This window comes from Myotis myotis, unplaced genomic scaffold, assembly GCF_014108235.1.
Source record: "Myotis myotis isolate mMyoMyo1 unplaced genomic scaffold, mMyoMyo1.p scaffold_m19_p_8, whole genome shotgun sequence".
NCBI lineage: Eukaryota > Metazoa > Chordata > Mammalia > Chiroptera > Vespertilionidae > Myotis > Myotis myotis.
The window spans coordinates 36,104,210-36,123,880 of record NW_023416390.1 but is presented as its reverse complement, the minus strand read 5'-3'; the positions used below and the strand labels follow the sequence as shown (position 1 = coordinate 36,123,880).

At 48.7% G+C, this 19,671-nt stretch overlaps 1 protein-coding gene across 4 annotated transcripts in view; it reads left to right on the top strand.

Moving 5' to 3' along the window:
- Positions 1-1,798: 1,798 nt before the first annotated feature.
- The window catches only part of NDUFA10 (NADH:ubiquinone oxidoreductase subunit A10), a 30,589-nt gene continuing 12,716 nt past the window's right edge, over positions 1,799-19,671 (top strand). Inside the window, exons 1-9 of one of the 4 annotated variants that reach the window (XR_004969321.1) lie at positions 1,799-1,962; positions 3,196-3,364; positions 4,060-4,275; positions 6,871-6,957; positions 9,867-9,988; positions 11,028-11,107; positions 12,835-12,889; positions 14,715-14,800; positions 18,638-18,755. Coding sequence is in view for 2 of the 4 variants with exons in the window: in XM_036319439.1 (XP_036175332.1) it covers positions 1,888-1,962; positions 3,196-3,364; positions 4,060-4,275; positions 6,871-6,957; positions 9,867-9,988; positions 11,028-11,107; positions 12,835-12,889; positions 14,715-14,800 (890 nt within the window). In the remaining 2 variants the exon portion in view is untranslated. The remainder of the gene's footprint in view (positions 1,963-3,195; positions 3,365-4,059; positions 4,276-6,870; positions 6,958-9,866; positions 9,989-11,027; positions 11,108-12,834; positions 12,890-14,714; positions 14,801-18,637; positions 18,756-19,671) is intronic. The other 3 variants (XR_004969322.1, XM_036319439.1, XM_036319440.1) reach the window with 3 other exon arrangements.

Genomic DNA, 19,671 nt, shown 5'->3' with positions numbered 1-19,671 from the left:
CTAGGACTGAGGACAGAAAGAAATCTTGAAACTCAAAATAACCATCATGTCTTGGGTGATGTTAGAGACACTATGATAAGGAGAGCAGTGCCCAGGAGGCATGTGAGGGGGTTCTCTCTGGCTGACTTAAGAACCACTTGAGGGGCTGCCAGGTTCTGCATGATCCTATGCATGGCAGTATCCTGCCAGGTCCTATGATCAGCTCTTGATTGACCAACGAGATGAGGGTTTGAGGTGGAAGGACAGCATGTTTGGAAGTTTAGCTACCCTATGACCAACTGATGGAGAACCCTGATTGAAGAAGGTAGAAACCAGCTAGCTCAGTGGGGCTGAATCGCATGCTGGTTTCCTTGCCGTGATGGAAGAATTAAACAACAGTGGGTGTCCTGTGTGGGAGTGTTCACTCACTCTTGGGCAGTGGCCGATAACCCGGCTCTGTGACCAGAGAGGTGGGCAATAGAAAACTGGACTCTTAAAAGGATGCCGGGATGGGGCATGGCCCTACAGAAATCTCTCTGAAATGTCACTCTTCATAACCAAATGCCTACCCATCCATCCATCCTCATCTCTTTTGGACTCCTTATTCTGTCCATTTGTCTCTCGGTCTATTTCTGCAACAATGCTATGCTGTCACAATTACTATAGCTTTTCATATATCTTGATATCTGGAAGTAGTAAGTCCTCTGTCATTGTTCTTTTTCTTCACCATCAGGCTTGGGTATTTTAGCACTTCCTAAGTAAAGGTGGGAGTATGCATTTTAGAATCAGCTTGTCCATTTAAACAAAAGAAAAAATTAGTTGGATATTTATTAAGATTGTGCTGAATCTATAGACCTTCTTTGTTGTCTTTACAATTCCGAGGACAAAGCATAGATCCCTCTATTCCAGTGGTTCTCAACCTTCTGGCCCTTTAAATACAGTTCCTCATGTTGTGAACCAACCATAAAATTATTTTTGTTGCTACTTCATAACTGTAATGTTGCTACTGTTATGAATTGTAATGTAAATATCTGATATGCAGGATGGTCTTAGTCGACCCCTGTGAAAGGGTCATTCGACCGCCAAAGGGGTCATGACCCACAGGTTAGAACCGCTGCTCTATTCATTTAGGACGCGTAAGTCCATCACCACCAAGATACTGAACAGTTCCAATACCACGGCGACTCTTCTGGCATTGGGAACTGGGAATCTGTGCCCGGGCCCTGACTGGCCAAGTGCGGAAGCGCTGCGCATCCAGCAGAAGCCGTACTTGGAGTGTGGATCTTTCCCCAGCTGGTGATAGACGGCCCAGTGTTGTGATGCGGGCAGAGGCAGCTTCGCCAGCCATGCGATCGGGAGGGTCAACAACGAACACTGGACTGTGCTCTGTGTTGAGCACCTTTAAGGTGATTTAGGCGAAGCTATAATGTTCAGGGGGTTGGGGGTACTAAGTGCATTTTTGACATTTACCGGGCTGTAACCCTATTTGAGACAAGCAGGAATTCTCACATCAGAGAAACATCCATCGATAGCACCGCACGTGACTGGGCGGGAAGGCCCGCCCACCGCCCCTGGCTCCGGCGGCTCAGGCGCCCTGGCTCCCTCCCCGGCCAGCCCCGGCCGCCTGCCCAGCCTCGGTGGTCTCCGAGCTGCAGGCATTTTCAAAGAGGAGATGCGGACGCCGGCTCGGAGGGGCCTGCGAGAGCGGGACGAGGCAGAGACTAAGGGTATCCGATCGCGCGGGGCCATCCCCCGGGAACGCTCTCCGCGCCTGCGCCCTGCGTGATGTTTCCAACAGGCAGCGCGAGGGCACCTTGTCGTGACGTCACGGCGGCGCGCCGGCCCCGAAAGAAGACCCCGCGCGACCGCGTCCCCTCAGGTCCTTGAGCTGGTGCTGACGGCGGAGCTATGGCCTTGACCCTGTTGAGACTGGCTCCCGTGTCCGTGTCCGCGCGGGGCCTCGCGGCGGTAGCCCAGCGCTCGGTGAGGCGGCGGCGGGCGGAGGGTCCGGCCTGCCCTCCCGGTGCCACCCCTTCCCCTGTTCCCGGGCCTCTGGGCGGCGGCTCTCAGTGTCTCTGTCTCGGGGGGACGCCTCTGCCCCCGGTGCCGATTCGCGGACAGACCTCAGGGGCCGCGAACTTCCCCGGCCTCTTTATCCCAGGGGCCCGAGGCGAACCGGCCGCCCGCTGCCCTGGTGTGGGAGGCCGGTCTGCAGGCCCCGTACCCCGGGCAGGTGTGCGGTGCGCGGACGCACGAGCAGGTGCGGTGAGCGCGAAGGAGCCCGGCGCGCGCTCCCGGCTGCACTGGGTCGCGTAGCGGCTCTGACATCCAGCCCGGGCGGGGCCTGACGCGGAGCAGAAGGCGTTTGGGCTGGATTTGGGAGGACGAGGGGACCCCCGTGGTCGCCAACAGGGACGGCTGGCATTGCACGCGGAGGGTCCGGAGAAGCACAACTGTGGCTGGAAACTTGGGAATACATCGCTGGGTGGCTGTGGCTTGCTAGTCACTTTGCCCTTCGATTGTATTTCTCTGTGTGCGTGTGTGCCCGCGCGCGTTGGAGGGATTGTTATGGTTTTAGTGCAAAAAATAGATTGGGGATAATGGAAGACAGGAGATGAGGCAGGAGTTTGCATTGTGGGTGGGAGAGGTGAGGACATCTGTGGATCCGTGGGATAGGAAGGTGACGCAGGATCAGTAGGATTTTGTGAGTGATTGTGGAGTTGGAGGAAGGAGGAGCACGTGAAAGATGACCGCATACCTGCGCTGTTTCCCTTGGTTGGTAGTGGAAAAGAGAGCTTCTGAGGGATCAGCGTTGGGTGCAGGGTGTGGATGCCACATCTCAGTTTTAGGTCTGTTACCTTTCAGGAATTATCAGGACACCTAGTGGAGCTGTTTGAAGACAGTGAGGCAACCGGGACAACTAGACTGGAGAAATGTTCTTTATGCCCTTCCTACCTTTCTCCCCCCCTCCCCCCCTCCCCCCCACTCTCCCTACACTCTGCCTTACTTTCATCTATCCAATTTTTATTAAACATAATCCCCTGTCCTTAAGAATTTACCTTGGGGGTGGGATGGGGAGACGTGTAATTAAACAAATAGGTAGTAAAGTTGTAGATATTGGCATTTTTATAACCAACGGCCTTCTTGGCCTTTTACCTAATAGCTGCTCGTGCCTGCAGCAGCCAGCATGCCCACATGTGTTGTTGTGTTTTTCAGGGAGGAATCCATACGAGTGTACAGGGCCAGAGACAGTTTGGCCCTTTGGCATTCATATTTGGCGACAAAACATCAAAAAAACTGACAAAATTCAGCAAAGTGATAACCGTCGATGGCAATATATGTTCTGGAAAAAGCAAGCTTGCAAAAGCAATAGCAGAGAAACTAGGTATGAATCTGTGTCATGCAGAATGACAATACTTTCTCCAATGTATGGTTGCTTCTCTGAGGTTGATTCTACTTTAATATTGGCTAGGTAGAATTGGGCTAAGGTAGGTATTTTGCATTTAAAAATATTTATAAAAAAGCTGTTTTTAACTTTCATATTTGGAAAATTAAAAAATCCTTGCCATTCTCAGTTTGATGGAAATGGTGCACTTTGACACGAGCTGTCTTACTTGAGCTTTATAACAGCCTCTGAAACGGGGCATATAAAGGCAGTCATCACAGACGGGTAACTCAGTATGAAGCTGACTGCACGCAGCTCTTTAGAGCAAAGCCAGGTGCCAGCCCCCTTTGCTACTCCCAAACCTTCCTGTGATCCTTAACGAGCACCTGCTTGCTTGCACACGGGACTCCCATAGTTGTGGGTTGAGTTCACATGGGGTGGGGGTGCAGGGGGGCTTATTGCAGTGAAACCTCTGAGCCGACATGCTTCTCTCACACCTGTTTCAGACATGTCTTCAGTGGCTTTAGTGCTCCCTTGAGCACACCTGTGTCTTTGGTGTGCAGGTTACTGTCCCCAGGTCCTCACCAGTGAGCCTCAGTGCTGGTGTTCAGATGGGGGTTCCTGTTAGTGCATGCTGCTTGCTGATAGGGCGTGAAGCATCCACCTCTCTTTTCATGTGGTCCGTCTCTCCTCAGGCTTGAAGCACTTTCCTGAAGCAGGAATACACTATGTGGACAGCACCACGGGGGATGGAAAACCCCTGGACGTACAGTATAGTGGCAACTGCAGTTTGGAGAAGTTCTACGATGATCCCAAAAGTAACGACGGCAACAGTTACCGTCTGCAGTCCTGGCTGTATGCCAGTCGTCTCCTGCAGTACGCAGACGCCTTGGAACACTTGCTGAGCACAGGTGCAGTATCCATGGCCAGGTAGCTGGTGAGCGTGTTCTGCACTTGAACCCTGTTCTGGAACTCAGCCACTTTAGATTGCCACTAGTGAGTTTTTCCTTAAGGGCATCTGATGAAGCAACTTCACTCTTTCCATAAGATCATAAATTTCCCAAGACCCATGTGATCGTCGTTTTAGAATAAATTCACTTCATATTATTTAACTTTTGTGTATTGGAGTGAGACTTATGGATTATATGGAATTTGTCTGGCACATTTGTCAAAACAAAGGAGGGGGATAAAGGACCTCCAGATGACTGGGAGTAAGTGGAGTCACAGTCGTGGGAATGGGGCCATGTGCCAGACAGAGGTAGGGTTGCAACAAAATAGGGTTGTCACTGAAGCTCAGAGATGGGCTGGAATTCACCATCACTCCAGAGGGTGGAAGTTAACCATCTGGATGATGGCAATGGTGGAGGAGATGGCATACACAGCAAGGAGGGGTGCCCCTGGAAGTTACATGAAGCATGTATGAAGTGGACAAGGGCTATGTACTGGGGTAGGCAAGGCCCAGAGTATTGGGGGCAAGTACCAGGGATAAGGACACAGGAGATGGAGGGACTCAGGACAAATGGGGCAAGACCACAGTTGTTGGGAATGCAGAATAAGGTTGGAATTCAGGCCGGGCTGCTTCATCCTCCTGGTAACTTGCACATGGGTGAGACTTGGTCCCCAGAACACCCTGAGACTCAGAAGACGGATGCAGCACTGGTACACGGCCACAGTCACAAGCCCAAGCAGTCCTGCGCTCTCGCACAGAAACAGATGCTATGTGCGAGATGGGTGGTTTGTACCAGCCACTGTACTAGTACATGGTTGCCACACCAATCGACTATCAGTTATCTGGTGAGCTTATTTATGAAGAGCCCAGCTGCCACCTAGAGCAGTGGTTCTCAACCGTCTGGCCCTTTAAATACAGTTCCTCATGTTGTGACCCAACCATAAAATTATTTTCGTTGGTACTTCATAACTGTAATGTTACTACTGTTCTGAATCGTAATGTAAATATCTGATATGCAGGATGGTCTTAGGCGACCCCTGTGAAAGGGTCGTTCGACTGCCAAAGGGGTCGCGACCCACAGGTTGAGAACCGCTGACCTAGAGGTTCTGCTTCATGGGGTCTGAGCGTGAGCACAGGTCACTGATGATGCTGGTTCAGAAGCCTGCATTTGAGAGACCCTGTCTATGTTCTGGCAGGTCCTACATACACAGATTGCACAACGAGATGCAGGATAATGCTCTTTAATTGGTTTCAGAGGGCCTAGTTATTATCTTACTTTTCTAACATGTTATTAGTGATACTTTTTCTTCTATGAACATAAGCCCTAATTTTGGTCAACTCTGCTCCTGATTAAACAATGTGGCCTTGATGCTCTGTGCCAGGACCAGCTCATAGGAACCACGTGCAGCCTGCAGGCATTAGTGACACTCCATTCACTCCAGGTTCTTCCTGAAGCATACTTCAGTCCTGCCTCAGGACTCCCCATTTCTTAAAAAGAAACCTTTTAAATGAAAACTTGTTTCCTTTTGTGCTATACTAATGTATTCATTAAATATTTAGTGAGTGCCAGCTGTGTTCTAGGAACTAGGGGCTACCACAGGAAGTCAGTCCCCACCCCTGGGGCTTACATTTTAGTAGGTGAGACACGGAGTAAAAGGCAAAAATTGATGCCATGTCAGGTACTGAGTGGTGGGTGCAGGGAGGAAGGGGTTTGGAGCAGGGCTGGAGGCTACTCTTCCAGATGGGAAGGTCAGGGGAGGCCTTTGCCCAGCACTGCAGGACTGAGTGCAGGGAAATGGGCCGGGAGCCCCTGGGGACCAGCACTCTGAGCATGGAGAGCCGCTGTGTGCTGTAGTGACATTCAGGAGGCCATCACGTGGGAGCGCAGTGAACGAGGCTGGGAGTTGAGGGGCAGGAGGCCAGAGAAGTAGCCTGGGCGAGATGGTCAGTTGTTGGTTTTTCCCCCGAAGGAGAGGAAGCTATTGAGAGTTTGAGTGGAGGGGTGACAGGATCTGGCTGCAGTTTGGAAATGCCTCTGTGGGTGAGTGAGAGCAGCCTGAGGCTGGGGGGCAGGTGGGCGGGAACTGAGCTGGAGGCTGGCCCAGTCAGAGGGGAGGAGGCTTGCACTGGGAGGGTCGCTGCAGGAGTGGTGCTAAGTAGTTAGATAGGAATGCCTTTGGGAGAAAGCTGGCAGTGAGCTGTGAGTGGGGTGTTGGCCGGAGGGGACCTGAGAAGGAGCCTGGTCTCACCAAGGTTGGGGCAGGTGCAGGATTGTGATGGGCATGGTGGGTGGGGAAATCTGTGGTTTAAAGCGGAAACACTTTCTAGTAATCAGATGCTTTTGTTGCAGCTGACACAATGAAGCAGTATGGTCTCTTGCCGAAACCAAAAAAATATTGTTTGAAAATCAGTTCCCACTTAGAAGTGTATCTATGTTCTTTTGAAAATATTTGGACTTGTAAATAACTTTTCCCCCCTTTCTAAAATGAAATTACACGTTTCCAGTGCTGTAGTCATCATGTCTGATTTTTGGTGTCTGTTTCCCTCCTTGAAACAGGGCAGGGTGTCGTGTTGGAGCGCTCCATCTACAGTGACTTTGTGTTCCTGGATGCGATGTACAAGCAGGGCTACATCCGGAGGCAGTGTGAGTCCCTTCTCAAGCCAGCTCCTGGGTCGTCAGGGCTGTGATACACCACCTTTAGCTGGTGTGCACTCTGGGAACGTCTGCCATTATTTAGTAACTCCACAGGAAACAAATGGCTCCTCCACCCTCTCTCCCCTAGGGCTACATCTGCTGTGAAAGCGGAGTGGTGTCCTGGGCCGTGAGCACACAGCTGAACCCACAGCTCCTACACGGCCTTCCCCAAGAAACCCCCCCGGCTCTCTGCTCTGCCTAGCTGCTACCTAAGCTATTTTTCTTTGGTCAATAGATTTAATTTCCCTGAACTGCACTTTCTAGTGTATTTTGTAATTAGGTGTCTTTCATCTCTCATGCCTATACCTGGTGACAGCTGGTATTATCATCACCCTTTCTCTCCAACAGGGTGCTGCACTGAGGCTTTTAGGGACAGTAGCTCTGTGTGGGGCATTGGTCAGAGTCTGACAAGTGGCATGTGGACAGGAATAAAGACCTGGGTAAAGGTCATCTGACCACAAGAGGTGATAGAAGCCTGCCCTGCCGGGCCAGGTTATTGTACCCAGGAGTGTGCTGGGCGGGGTGGGGCAGGGAGGGGTGGGGCTGGGGAAAGGCCATGTCAGTCTGCCCATGGACCTTTTCCTGTGTGCTCTGCCTGCTGGAGGGGAGGTGGGGGTGGCTCATCTCTGGAGGGCAGAGTAAGCATTGTTGGTTAGTGAATGGGGGAGGGCGAAGGCACGCCAGTGATGAGTGAGGCCAGGCTGTCTCCTCCTGTGTGCCTGTCTGCCCTGCTGTTGAGGGTGTCCACTGCATGCCTGTACAAGGAGCAGCCAGAGCCCTGGCCTCTGACCACGGTACCAACCCCTGCTGGACATACTGAGTGGCAGTTAGAGTCGGTCAGCAGCCTTCTGGAGGGCAGGCTGTGTGCTGGCTCTGTCTCAGGTGCCAGGGAGATGAAGATGTATCGGAGGCTCCCCTGTCCTGCAGTGGGGAGGCAGTGTTAAAGCAGCACAGGTGGCTAGTTGCAGTAAAATGCGTGTGGGTCCTTGGTATTGTTGGGGTGCTGTGGAAGCATACAGGACGTCTAACCAGCTGGGACATGGTGTGTGGTGACCTTAGAGAGTGAACCCTGGCGAGCCATGCACAGTGCAGCAGGGTGAGTGAGGACGGTGCACGAGGAGGGGCTGCCCCTCAGCTAGGTCGCTAGAACTTTTCCTGAAAGGACTGAGGAGCCCCTGTAGTGTTTTAGGCATGTGAGGGATGTGGTGAGATTTGAGTTCATGTATCTGGAGGGATGTCTGGTGAGAGGAAATTGGAGGAGGACGACTGTATCATAGGGTGAGGGCCACACGGGGCAGTGGGGCAGCCTGCTGAGGTGGGTGGATCTGAGACAGAGCAGGTGCACATGGCAAGCTTGGGGTCAGCTCTGTGGGAGAGTAAAAGTGGACCTACCTGGACTGACGGGGTCACCAAGGGAGGAGGACCGTCAAGGGCAGCAGCTGGGCATGCCGAGTCAGATTCTTGTGAGAGAGCTGTGGTGATGTCCTGTGGTGGGCAGCTGCGTGTCTGAGCTAAAGTCCCGAGCAGTGGTCTGGGCTGGAGATGAGTGTGGGGGGGTCAGCACTGCAGAGCCCACAGAGTGAGAGGTGAGGCCTGAGACTGGAATCCTTGGGGGCTTCCAGGTTCCAGGAAGGAAGGCCAGTGCAGAATTGCGCCTGAATGGTCAGAAATACACACAGGACCAGTAGGGTAGTGGTGGACAGTCGTAGGGTAGTGGGGACAGTCATCAGTGCCACAGCAAGAGTCATTGCAGGGCTGGGTTGGGGGAAAGAGACCACTTGCATGTGGGTGGCGTACAAGGAGGTGAGATTGCCTAAGAAATGGGAGCAGGAACAGGAATATAGAGGAAGCAGCTGAAGGGAGCTCCAACCTGATGTGGGAGTGATGGGCCTGGTTCCAGGGTGAATGGATGGGAAGCAAACTCAAGGCCGCGTGTTCTCTGCATGGACAGATGTTGGGTGGTTATGGTCAGGGGAGCAGCATCCACGGTGAGCCTTGGCCATTCACTCTGATTCCACCTCCTCACTGGCCTCTCGCGTTTCCCAGCTGCCTTGGACCAGCGGCCTGTCCTGAATTGCCTTGAAAACCAGAGCTGCCAGGAGTGGTCACCTGAGTGTTTGCTTTAGAGCAAGATAGTTTTCTTTCCATGCATCTTAGTGTGATCACAAAGTTTGTCACTTCTGGAAGTTTCCACCATGTGACAATGTGCAGACCATGCTTTCTTGATAGTGTTCCTGTGTGGGCAAGGGTGGTGTCTTTACTCCTTAGAGAAGATCTGTTATGATGAAGAAATAAATACACATGTAAGAGGTGTATATGACCCATTCCTGGTGCCTAGGAAGTAAGTAGTTTTAGTGCTAGCTTTACCCAATGGCCAGGTAAGTTTCTATTGAACTAGTACAAAAAAACGTTTTACATAAATGTTAAAGGCACGCTTTAAAATTAAATACCCCTTGCATTTTGAAGTTATTACATGTTCTTACAAGCTAATATCTTTTTAAAATATGATGCTTTGTAAAACACTGTGTAATATGAAGCGAGCATTCTCGTGATCTGTCCACAATGTGTTAAGTGTGTCCAAGATGCATTTAAAAATCCTAAGGCTGTTAAAGTCAGGGTTTGCATCCCAGCATGATCTCTCTGGGCCCGGTACTCTAGACTGTGGAACTGCAGGGTTGCTGTGCTAGGGCCACTGGCACCTGCAGAGCCATCCCACGGCTGGTGTGCAGCTGCACTGACAGCCGACTGGCTCTGAGAAGTGCGTATGCCTTTGTCCTTGTATTTGAAGAAGGGTATGTTTTAGAAACACCTACGTTGGACTATTAGATGACAGTTGGCGCCTCTCTTGTGTGTGCCAGGTGTGGACCACTACAACGAGGTGAAGAAAGTGACCATCTGCGAGTACCTACCTCCTCACGTGGTGATCTACATCGACATGCCCGTTCCAGAGGTCCAAGCTCAGATTCAGAAGAAGGGAGATGTAAGTCAGCTTTTCATTGAGGCCTATCTCTCTTCTGCACCCTCCTTGTCTCTCACAGGGACATCTGCAGGAGGCAGAAATGACTGCTAAGGCTCACAAGGTGGGGCACACATGGCCCCGAGAGAGCAGGCACTTTTACAAGGACTGAAGGCCCCTGGCCAGTTGCTGCTCTCCACCAGCGCCCTCCAGTCCCTAGTGCCAGCCCACTCTTGTCCCCTTTGCCTGCGTCTTCTAAACCAGCCATCGCCAACCGGTGGTCCGTGAGGTCCGAAAGGTTGGCGACCTCTGTTCTAAACCATTCTGTAAGACAGGTGTGCTAACAGGACTTCCCTTGGCCATGTACCTTTTGCTCTCTAATGGGGATTTCATGCCTCTTATTTTCCTATGAATCAAAACTGATTTCTGAATCCCACTACTGTCTGTTTAACTCTTTTCCTGCTTACTGAAGAGTAGAACGGTCATCTCACACATATCCGTTTACACTCTGTGGCCTCGGTTGGGACTGGGTTAGAGGCACTGGCTCTGCAGCATAATGGGGACAAGGGTAACTGATAAGGACCACTCGCCCTGGGACTGCTTCCTGTTTGGAAATGTCACTCCCACAGGGAACATTTTCCTGGGGAAGAAGGACATTTTTTTTAAAAATGTATTTTTATTGATTTCAGAGAGGGAGAGGGAGATGATGAGAGAGAATCATTGATTGGCTGCCTCCTGCACACCTCCTACTGGGGATCGAGCCCACAACCCGGGCATGTGCCTGTGCCTTTGACTGGAACCGAACTCAGGACCCTTCAGTCTGCAGGCCGACGCTCTATCCACTGAGCCAAACCAGCCAGGGCAGGACCTTCTTTTTGACACTGAGATTAAGATGAGAGTAATCCTAAGTCGTCCCAAGGCCGCTTCCTATCACCCAGAGTCCCTGCAGCGCCCATCACGAGTTCTAAGAAAACACTGTCCACTGATTGTGTCCACAGTTCATACACGCACAGGTAAAAGCAGAGAAGGCTGAGCCTTCACACCTGTACTTCTGTTTGTTTAGCCACATGAGATGAAGATCACCTCTGCCTATCTTCAGGATATCGAGAACGCCTATAAGAAGACCTTCCTTCCTGAAATGAGGTGAGCCAAGGGCATGACTATGAGAGCAGTCTTTCACACACAGGTCCTGATGCCCCGCCGCCCGGGGAGCTCTCTGTGTGTTCAGGGATGTTGTCTGAGTGTTTAATCTGCTGTTAAGCAGGAATGACAGCATACTTTTCTGTGTGAGTTGGCAGGGTTTTTGGTTGGTTGGTTTGTTTTTTGGTTTGCTTATTTTGTCAAAACATTTCTTGTCTTATAGTTTTAAATTTTTTTTATGCTTTAAGTAAACTGAAGCTCTATTTCATCATGGGTTTCAGCATGAGAAAACTCACATATTTTTACTTTAGGTGGCAACTACACATTCACACTGACCTAGGAGGGTTGCTTCGTGGTGCTCAGGGAACTGGTACAGGCGTGAAGATAAGCTGTGTCTGTGGATACTTTAAATGGAATCTAATCAGTGTTTGGGTTAAGTGGCTCCTGTAAATCCATATACCACGAGCTGCTGGGTGGAATCAACTTCATCCATGTGCAGATTGTCTGTTCAAACAACAGGGTCAGGAGTGAGAAATGCATGCAGGAGGCAAGTGTGGACAGGAGGGAGCATGAACAACATTGTAAAATCTGGTATAGTGTGGTGTTCATCTGGAAAAGTTAGATCACACACACACACACACACACACACACACACACACACACGTATGCCTACAGCTAGTTCTTACACCACAGAAGTAAAACTGAATGAAACAGCAGCCTGTTGACCATGGTCTGCAGAGGTGGTGATGTTTGGCACCATAGTAGTGGGTCTCATGTGGATTTCAGCTTGTGAATTCTTAAGGTATTTATTCTATAGGTTACATCTCATGAATAGGACGGTGCGCTGGTGTAGGGACGCCTAAATGAGAAAATGTCCCTGTGTCTGCTCTGTGGACAATCTGTGGGAAGGATAGTCCATCTTCGGCATTCTGCTGTCCCCTTCAGGAGTGGGCTCTAATGGGTGGCCTTGCTGGCCTCTGGCCAGGTGTGGCCTAGGGTTTCCGTCTAGTTGGTCTGGAGATGGAAGCAGGCAGCCTCCTTCACTGGTAAGGTATAGTCTTACCAGCCTGCAGCTTTCAGTCATCTCCTGCTGGGTGAGCAGGTCTCTAACGGCCGTGTCGAGAGGAAGTGGCAGAGTAAATGGCACTCTATTGTCCCCTTTTCTCTGGGATCCAACCATGGTTTTTCAGTGCCAAGGACAAAGGGAAGGGAGTTGCTGTCCTGTTGCATAGTTTGATTGAAAGAGCTTATTTTGATGGTTCATTTGCCTCTGAAATTCTAGATTCTAGCAGCTCAGGTAATCTATGTGTGTGTCCACCATGACCACTGGGCTGCTGTCAGTGCACATGTCTCACTGAGGCCCTGGCCTCCTTTGTATTTTTTTTAAATGAGTGCAGCCTCTGGAGACAGTCTGCATAACAGTGCAGGTGACTTGTGTGCCCTGCCTTCTGTAGACACAGGTGGCTCTGGTTTCTCATGCGTGTGGGGTGGAAGCAGCAGGGAAGGCAGGAGTAGACCTGCTGTTGTCACTGTCCGTCATGGGCACATTCTTGCTTGTAACTTGTCCTCCTGACCTAGTCAGGCCATGGTGGCCAGTGCAGGCCCAGCCCAGCGCCCAGTTCAAGAATGTGACCTGTGCCTGTTTGTAGTGGCAACTTCAAGGTTAAGTGCTCGTTTGTACAGTAATGTAAGCTTGGAAAATTTACACTGGCTTTCCTCTTTATCTACAGTGAAAAATGTGAAGTTTTACAGTATAGTGTAAAGGAAGCTCAGGATGCAGAAAAGGTAAGAAAATGACTGAAAAGTTTGTGATTATTAAATCCAATTCATGTATAAGCTTCTTGCGAATCAGATTATGAGCTCAGTTCCCAATGGTCTGGGAAACAGCTGTGTTTTACAATCAAAGGGAAGTTCCACACCCATCACACTCTCTGCACATTATTTTCTTATAAATAATTCTGCTTCTGTGATCTTAAAAGGATGGTAGTGGTGGATACAAAGAACCGCGAGTTACCTGTTTCAGAATGTATGATATAGAAGGTAACACTGAAACTTGACTTAGTTAACAAGAAAGATTTAGTATGTCAAGATACCAGCTTCCCCCAAATTAGTAGGTGCATTTTGTAAAAATTCAAGTGAATCTCAGTATAATTAATGAGTAATAGCCAAAAATTTTTGAAAAAAAGTAATATAAGAACATTTGCCCTCCCAAATACAAAAGCATATTACAAAATTATGGCAATGAAAGCACTGTGGTAGTAATACTAGAATAAATGAATAGATGAAGGGAACAGTACAGAGTCCAGAAACAGGTGCACGTGCGTGCTCACATGTGTGTGTGTGCTTGTGTGTATGTGTGTGCACCTGCCCATGTGTGAGACTTGATTTGGTAAAGACAGTATTTTAAAGGCTAATAAGGAAGTAGAGGAAAACAGCTTATTTCTTGAAAGGTATTGAGGCAGTTGACCATTCATTTGCTAAAAAAGAAAAGTACTATCTCACATCTTATATATTAAGCACAGCCCAGCAAGTGTGGCTCAGGAACCAAGAAGTCACCAGTTCAATTTCTGGTCAGGGCACATGCCTAGGTTGTGGGCTTGATCCCTGGTAGGGGTGTGCAGGAGGCAGCCGATTGATGATGTTTCTCATTATTAATGTTTCTGTCTCTCTAACCCTCTCCCTTCCTCTCTCTCTAAAAAAATCAATAAGAACATAAAGAAAAAAAAGCATAAATTACTTAAAAAAAATAAGAATTTTAGAAAAAAAAAACATTTTGTGATCTGGGGTTGAGCTGCAGGTGGTGACATAGCAGAAGATCACAGAGCTGCCTGCTTCCCTATGAAGCACCCTGAGCTGCCTCCTGGCTTGGAGGAGAGAGAGCAGGGCTCTCCTATGGGAGGCCTGCGTTCAGCTGGCTCTGGGCCGGCTTCAGAGTTCCTTTTAGGTTTGATTTATTTTGCTCTTCCACTGATTCAGCCACATTTCATTCCTTCCCAGCCTTCTGTGTTTGTAGTGCTGACTTGTTTTAGGTTATTGTGAAATCTTTGAGAGAATAGATGGCATGTGTTTGAGAAGAGTGATGCATTTTAGCTCTAAGACTCATTATTTGAGTTCTTATTGAATACATCCAAATTCTTGAAACTTAGATGACTTCTCCCAGTTGGGTGTGTTTCGGGAGAGAGTGCATCCTAAAGGTGCTTCTCTGGGAGGCCAGGCTGTCCTGGCCGCAGGGTTTGGGCTGAGAACATGGGTCATGGAACTTCCCAAAGTAACGCATTTACTTTCTTATTATTCTGTTGTTCCTGGAATGAAGTTGCTTGGGAGGAAATGAGTGTCTGTCACAAACTCAGGTCTCCTCCCCAGTCTGACTCTTACCTGTCCCTTTTCTCCCAGACTGTCAGGTAATGTCTCCTGTGTTAGCTGGGCAAGACGCCCACATTGAGGGGTCATCACTCAGTCCCCCGCTTCACTGAAGGCCATCTGTTTGGACTTCCTTTTTCACTTTTATAGTGTGATTCTTCCTGCCAGATATTTGTAGTTTATGGTGTATTAAAATGTCGTGTCATTTAAAATGAGACTTTCCATTAAAATTGGAATTCCCACTGTCCAGGTGGTGGAGGACATCGAATACCTCAAGTTTGACAAGGGGCCGTGGCTCGACCAGAGTGACACTTCCTTCTACCGTCTGCGGATGCTGTGAGTATGGGGACATTGAGAACGGCTGGAACGGGGAGGGCTGGTGTTTGAGTTGGATATGTTGCCTGCTGCAGACACGGATTTGTGAAGGAATTATGTTTCAAGTTAGGTGTTAACAGGCCAACCTGTACTGAGGCAGATTTCCTCTTTCTTTCTAAATGGTGGTCTTATATTGAATTGATTGTGTTATTAATTCAGCAGCCACTTCACGTTCACCACGTGCCAGGCACTGTTTCAGATGTTAAGGATTTAGTATCAAGTAAAACACCTCATGCCATCAAATGTATGTTTTGTTGGGGAGATAGAGTACCCACATCAGTAGAACTGTGTCGGTGCTAAAGGCTGAAGGAAGGCAACCCTGGGTAACGGGACAGCGAGTGACTGAAAACACTGTTGGGGATGGTGCGAGAAAGGCCTGTTTCTGAAGAGGCCCGAGTGACGCAGGGAGGGGCCTGTGGTATTTGGGGGTGAGCATGGGACAGGGAGGCCAGGTCACGGACAGGGCCTGGGCAGGAGCTTGGTGGGAGAGTGTGCCCAGCAGCCCAGCCAGTGTGGCTGGAGCAGAGGAGAGTGAAGGAGTGAGCGGTTTAACCTGGTAAGGAGGGTGAGGGACACTGAAAAGAAGGCAGATGGAGGAATCAGAGGTCGAAGTCATATCCACTCATAATGGAAAGCTGGGAAACTAAAGCCCATGTTACAATGAAATCGCCTATGATTCTGCCACCACAGAAGCCAGTGCTAACAGTTTAAGGCTGGTTCTTGCAATCTTTTTTTTAAATGTGTGTGCTTATATATTTCTAAATAAAAATTATCTTGCATATATCTTTGTATTCTATTTTTAGTATCATGAGCATGTCCCTAGTTTATTAAATATTTAGAATTTTGGTTTTTAATGGCCCTTCATGTCTGCTGTTGAATCTCTTGGTTGAGATAGAAATCAGGGGTGACAAACCACAGCTTGGGGGCCAAATCCAGCACTCAGCTGCACAGAGTGGTCCTCAAATTTTTAAAGGATTGTAAGGAGAAAGGTATACGTGACAGCAACCATATATAGGCCTCAAAGCCTAAAATACTTACTGTCTGGTCCTTTACTGAGAGAGTTTGTCAGCCCTGAGATACACCATCTCTTAAATATTGATCTTTCCAGTCATTTCAATTTCTTCATATCCATAGTACAGTAATGAGCATATTGTACAAGTTACTCGCTTAAGATATAAAAGTGTAGTTACTGGCCAGATTGTATGAATGCATTTTACAACTCCTGATATATTCTAAAATTATTCTCCAGAAAATGTGTACCAGTTTGCAAGCTTGTACCTGTCTTCTGAAAGTCCCTATGAAGACAATATCTATCTATCTATCTATCTATCTATCTATCTATCTATCTATCTATATCTATATATATCTATATAGATATATATATATAGACATCTATATATATATATAAAAAGCCAGGACCTGAATGCTGTAACACTGGAACTACTGGTCACTATGACTCCCACTGGTTGCTATGATGCCCACTGTGGCCAGCGAACTGGCAGATGAGGGTGGGGCCCACTGGCCAATCTCCCATGGCCCCTCTCCCCCAGCAAGCCCTGCCCCCGATGGGCCCCCACCACCCTGATCAGCCTGCAGCCCCTTCCCCTGGCTGACCCCACCCCCGATTGCCCCCCTTTACCCCAATAGTGGGTGGGGCTGGCTGGCCAACCGCCTGTGGCCCCTCCCCCTGGATATCCCCGCCCATGATGGGCCCTCCCACTCTGATCAGGGGCAGGGCCATCCATCCAACCACCCACGGCCCCTTCCCCCAGCTGGCCACACCCCCAGTCAGCCCCCACCACTCCAGTCAGCCCGAGGCCCCTCCCCCAGCCAGCACTGCCCCCCTTCGGCCCCACCCTGATTGGCCCCCGCCCCCCCACTCCAATCAGGGGCAGGGCCCTCCCCCCGGCTGGCCCGGCCCTGATTGGGCCCCGATTGGGGCAGGCCTGCCAGCCATCCTCTTGCCTCCTCATCCCAACAGGCCCAGCCCCAATCCACCCCAATCAGGGCCGGGCCAGCTGGACCCCACCTGTGCATGAATTCATGCACTGGGATTCTAGTAGTTAAAATAAAAAGCAAACAAAATCTTGTGATTTTGATACCCGAGAAAATTATTTGCTTTATTTTGCATTTTACAAACCCTGAACTTCAAATAATTTATATTTTTATTGGCTATTTATTAGTCCTTTATAAATTTTGTCATATTTATTGATCTTTATAAAGAATCAGCTTTTTGTTTTGTTGATGTTCTTGATTATTTTTCTGTTTTCAATGTCATTGATACTTACTCTAGAGTTTTTATTACTTCTTTTTCTTTAATCTGCTTCCTTTAGGCTTCAGTTGCCCTTCTCACTTTAGTTTCCTAAGGTAGAAGCTTAGAAGATTGATTTCAAGTCTTTTTCTAATATATGCCTTTAGTGCTATAAATTTCTCTAGTTTAATTCCATTGTGATCTGAGAACTTGCTTTGTATGATTTCTACTCTGTTGGGTGAGATGTTCTGTGTGATCAGGAGAGTTTTTTTATCTTGATGTTTCAGTTGAACATGAGAAGGTGGATTCTGCTGTTACTGAATGGAATGTTTTATAAATGTGAGGTGGGCTGATGGACGGGTGTTCAGGGCCCCTGTTTCCTCACTGCTCCTGTCTGCTGGGTCTGTCAGACACAGGGAGAAGATTTAGGTCTTCAGCTAACATATCGGGCTTGTCTTTTTCTCTTTTGAGTTCATTGTTCATTTTTGCCTCATGCATTTTGATGCCATGTTGTTAGGTGCATGGGTGTTTAGGGTTGTTATTTCTTCTTGAAGAATGAGCTCACTTATCATTACATAATGCCCCTCTTTATCCTGGGTAATTTTTCTAGTTCTGAAGTCTGCTTTGTCTGAAATTGATACAACTATTCCAGCCTCTGATTTGTGTAGGTAGGGTCTGTCCTCTTCCATCTCTTCACTTCCAACTGAGTCTTTGTATTTAAAGTGGGTTTCTTGTCCACGACATGCAGGGCAAGAATGGTGGCTTTCAGGCACTTTACTTCTCAGCTGAAACTGGAAATCCTCTTAGTTTTCTAAAGCTCTGTGGTCAGCTTTCTCTTTTGTCTAGATCAGTGGTCGGCAAACCGCGGCTCGCGAGCCACATGCGGCTCTTTGGCCCCTTGAGTGTGGCTCTTCCACAAAATAACATGTGCGGGCGCCCATGTACAGTGCGATTGAAACTTCATGGCCCATGCGCAGAAGTTGGTTTTCGGCCTGGGCGAGTCTATTTTGAAGAAGAAGAAGAAGAAGTGGGGCGCTAGAAGAAGTGGGGGGTGTTAGTCAGTCGGGCGACGGGAGACCCGGCGCAGGCAGGCCGCGGGATACGCAGCGCGGGGGAGGTACGTTGTTTTGAGGTACGTTCGCTGAGGTCGACCCCTTCCAACTCTCCCATCCACACTCGTCTATCTGAAACACGTATACAAGACGAGTGTGGATGGGAGAGTTGGAAGGGTCGACCTCAAGTGAACGTACCTCAATCAGACTGAGGACGTTTTTAGCAAAGGCCAGCTTAGGAGTACCCTAATTAAGTTAATAACAATGTACCTACCTATATAGTTTAAGCTTAAAAATTTTGGCTCTCAAAAGACATTTCAATCGTTGTACTGTTGATATTTGGCTCTGTGGACTAATGAGTTTGCCGACCACGGGTCTAGATGATTATAATGTTTTGTCTAGGTGTTTTTGTAAATGCCCCTAAATGATATTTTATACAGTATTATTCTGAATCTTGCTTTAAAAATCTACATCTTTTCTTTAACTGCTGCATAGTGTTCCAGCTCTAGGTCTGATGTCTTGAGATCTCAGCCTTAATCATAATCACCCTTCGTGTCAACATTGTATCTGGAAGGTGTTTCAGAAACTTTTGATTCCACAGCACTCTTGCCAGGTGGGGGCTCTCCTCATTTCACAGGTAGGGAAACAGGTCTCAGAGCTCTGACGGGCACGGTCCTGTGACAGTGGTCTGGAGGGTGTGGTGTCTGGCTCTTGGCATCTCCCTGTGGTCTTGTGCATGATCATCTTATCGCCCCTCGAGGCTCTCATCAGCTGAGGCTGGTTGAATGTCGCCTCCTAGTTCAGCTGTCACTTTCCTGAACCCTGCTTTCATCTCCTGGTCCCGTTCCTTTCCAGGAATCCCACCCTAAAGTTGTGTGTTTGTCTCCAGTGATTCCTTTCCCTGACATCCTCTTTCATTACTTCTGCTGCTATTGGGGTTTCATCCCTTCACTCGCCACCTGCAGTCCTCCGGTCAGTTACTCCTTCATCCCACACATCCCCTGTGCACACGCCCATCAGGTCAGTTTTCATCAGAATGTCACAGGGACACTTTTCTCCTCACCCCGGGTCCTGCAGTGGCAGAGCTGTGTTTAGTCAGGGGGCCAAGTCTCACTTCTAGGATAGTTCACAGTCCTAACCCTCTGGTCTGCCCATCAGAGTGCCCCACAAGTCTCCCTCCCCCGCCTGCCCAGGAAATATGTGAAAATCTGAGTGATCTGATAAGACTATAGTCACCTTTGTTTTTCCTGGAAACCTCCCCTGAACTTTTCTAGGCTATTATTGTATATGGATTTATATATGATTCTTGTTAATATCAGCTTCTGTTGGGCAAAATATGTGAAATATCAAATAGGAGGTGACTCTCCTGACATTCTATGGAGACTGGGCCATGTGCAATCACTTTTTGAGTCCTTCCATTGGTAATACAGTGTCATTTTCTGAACACAACCTGGAATCATTCTAGACTGTGTCCAAAATTCCTGTCTTATAATCATAATTTTAGTAGTTATTTAGTTGTGTGGTTATCA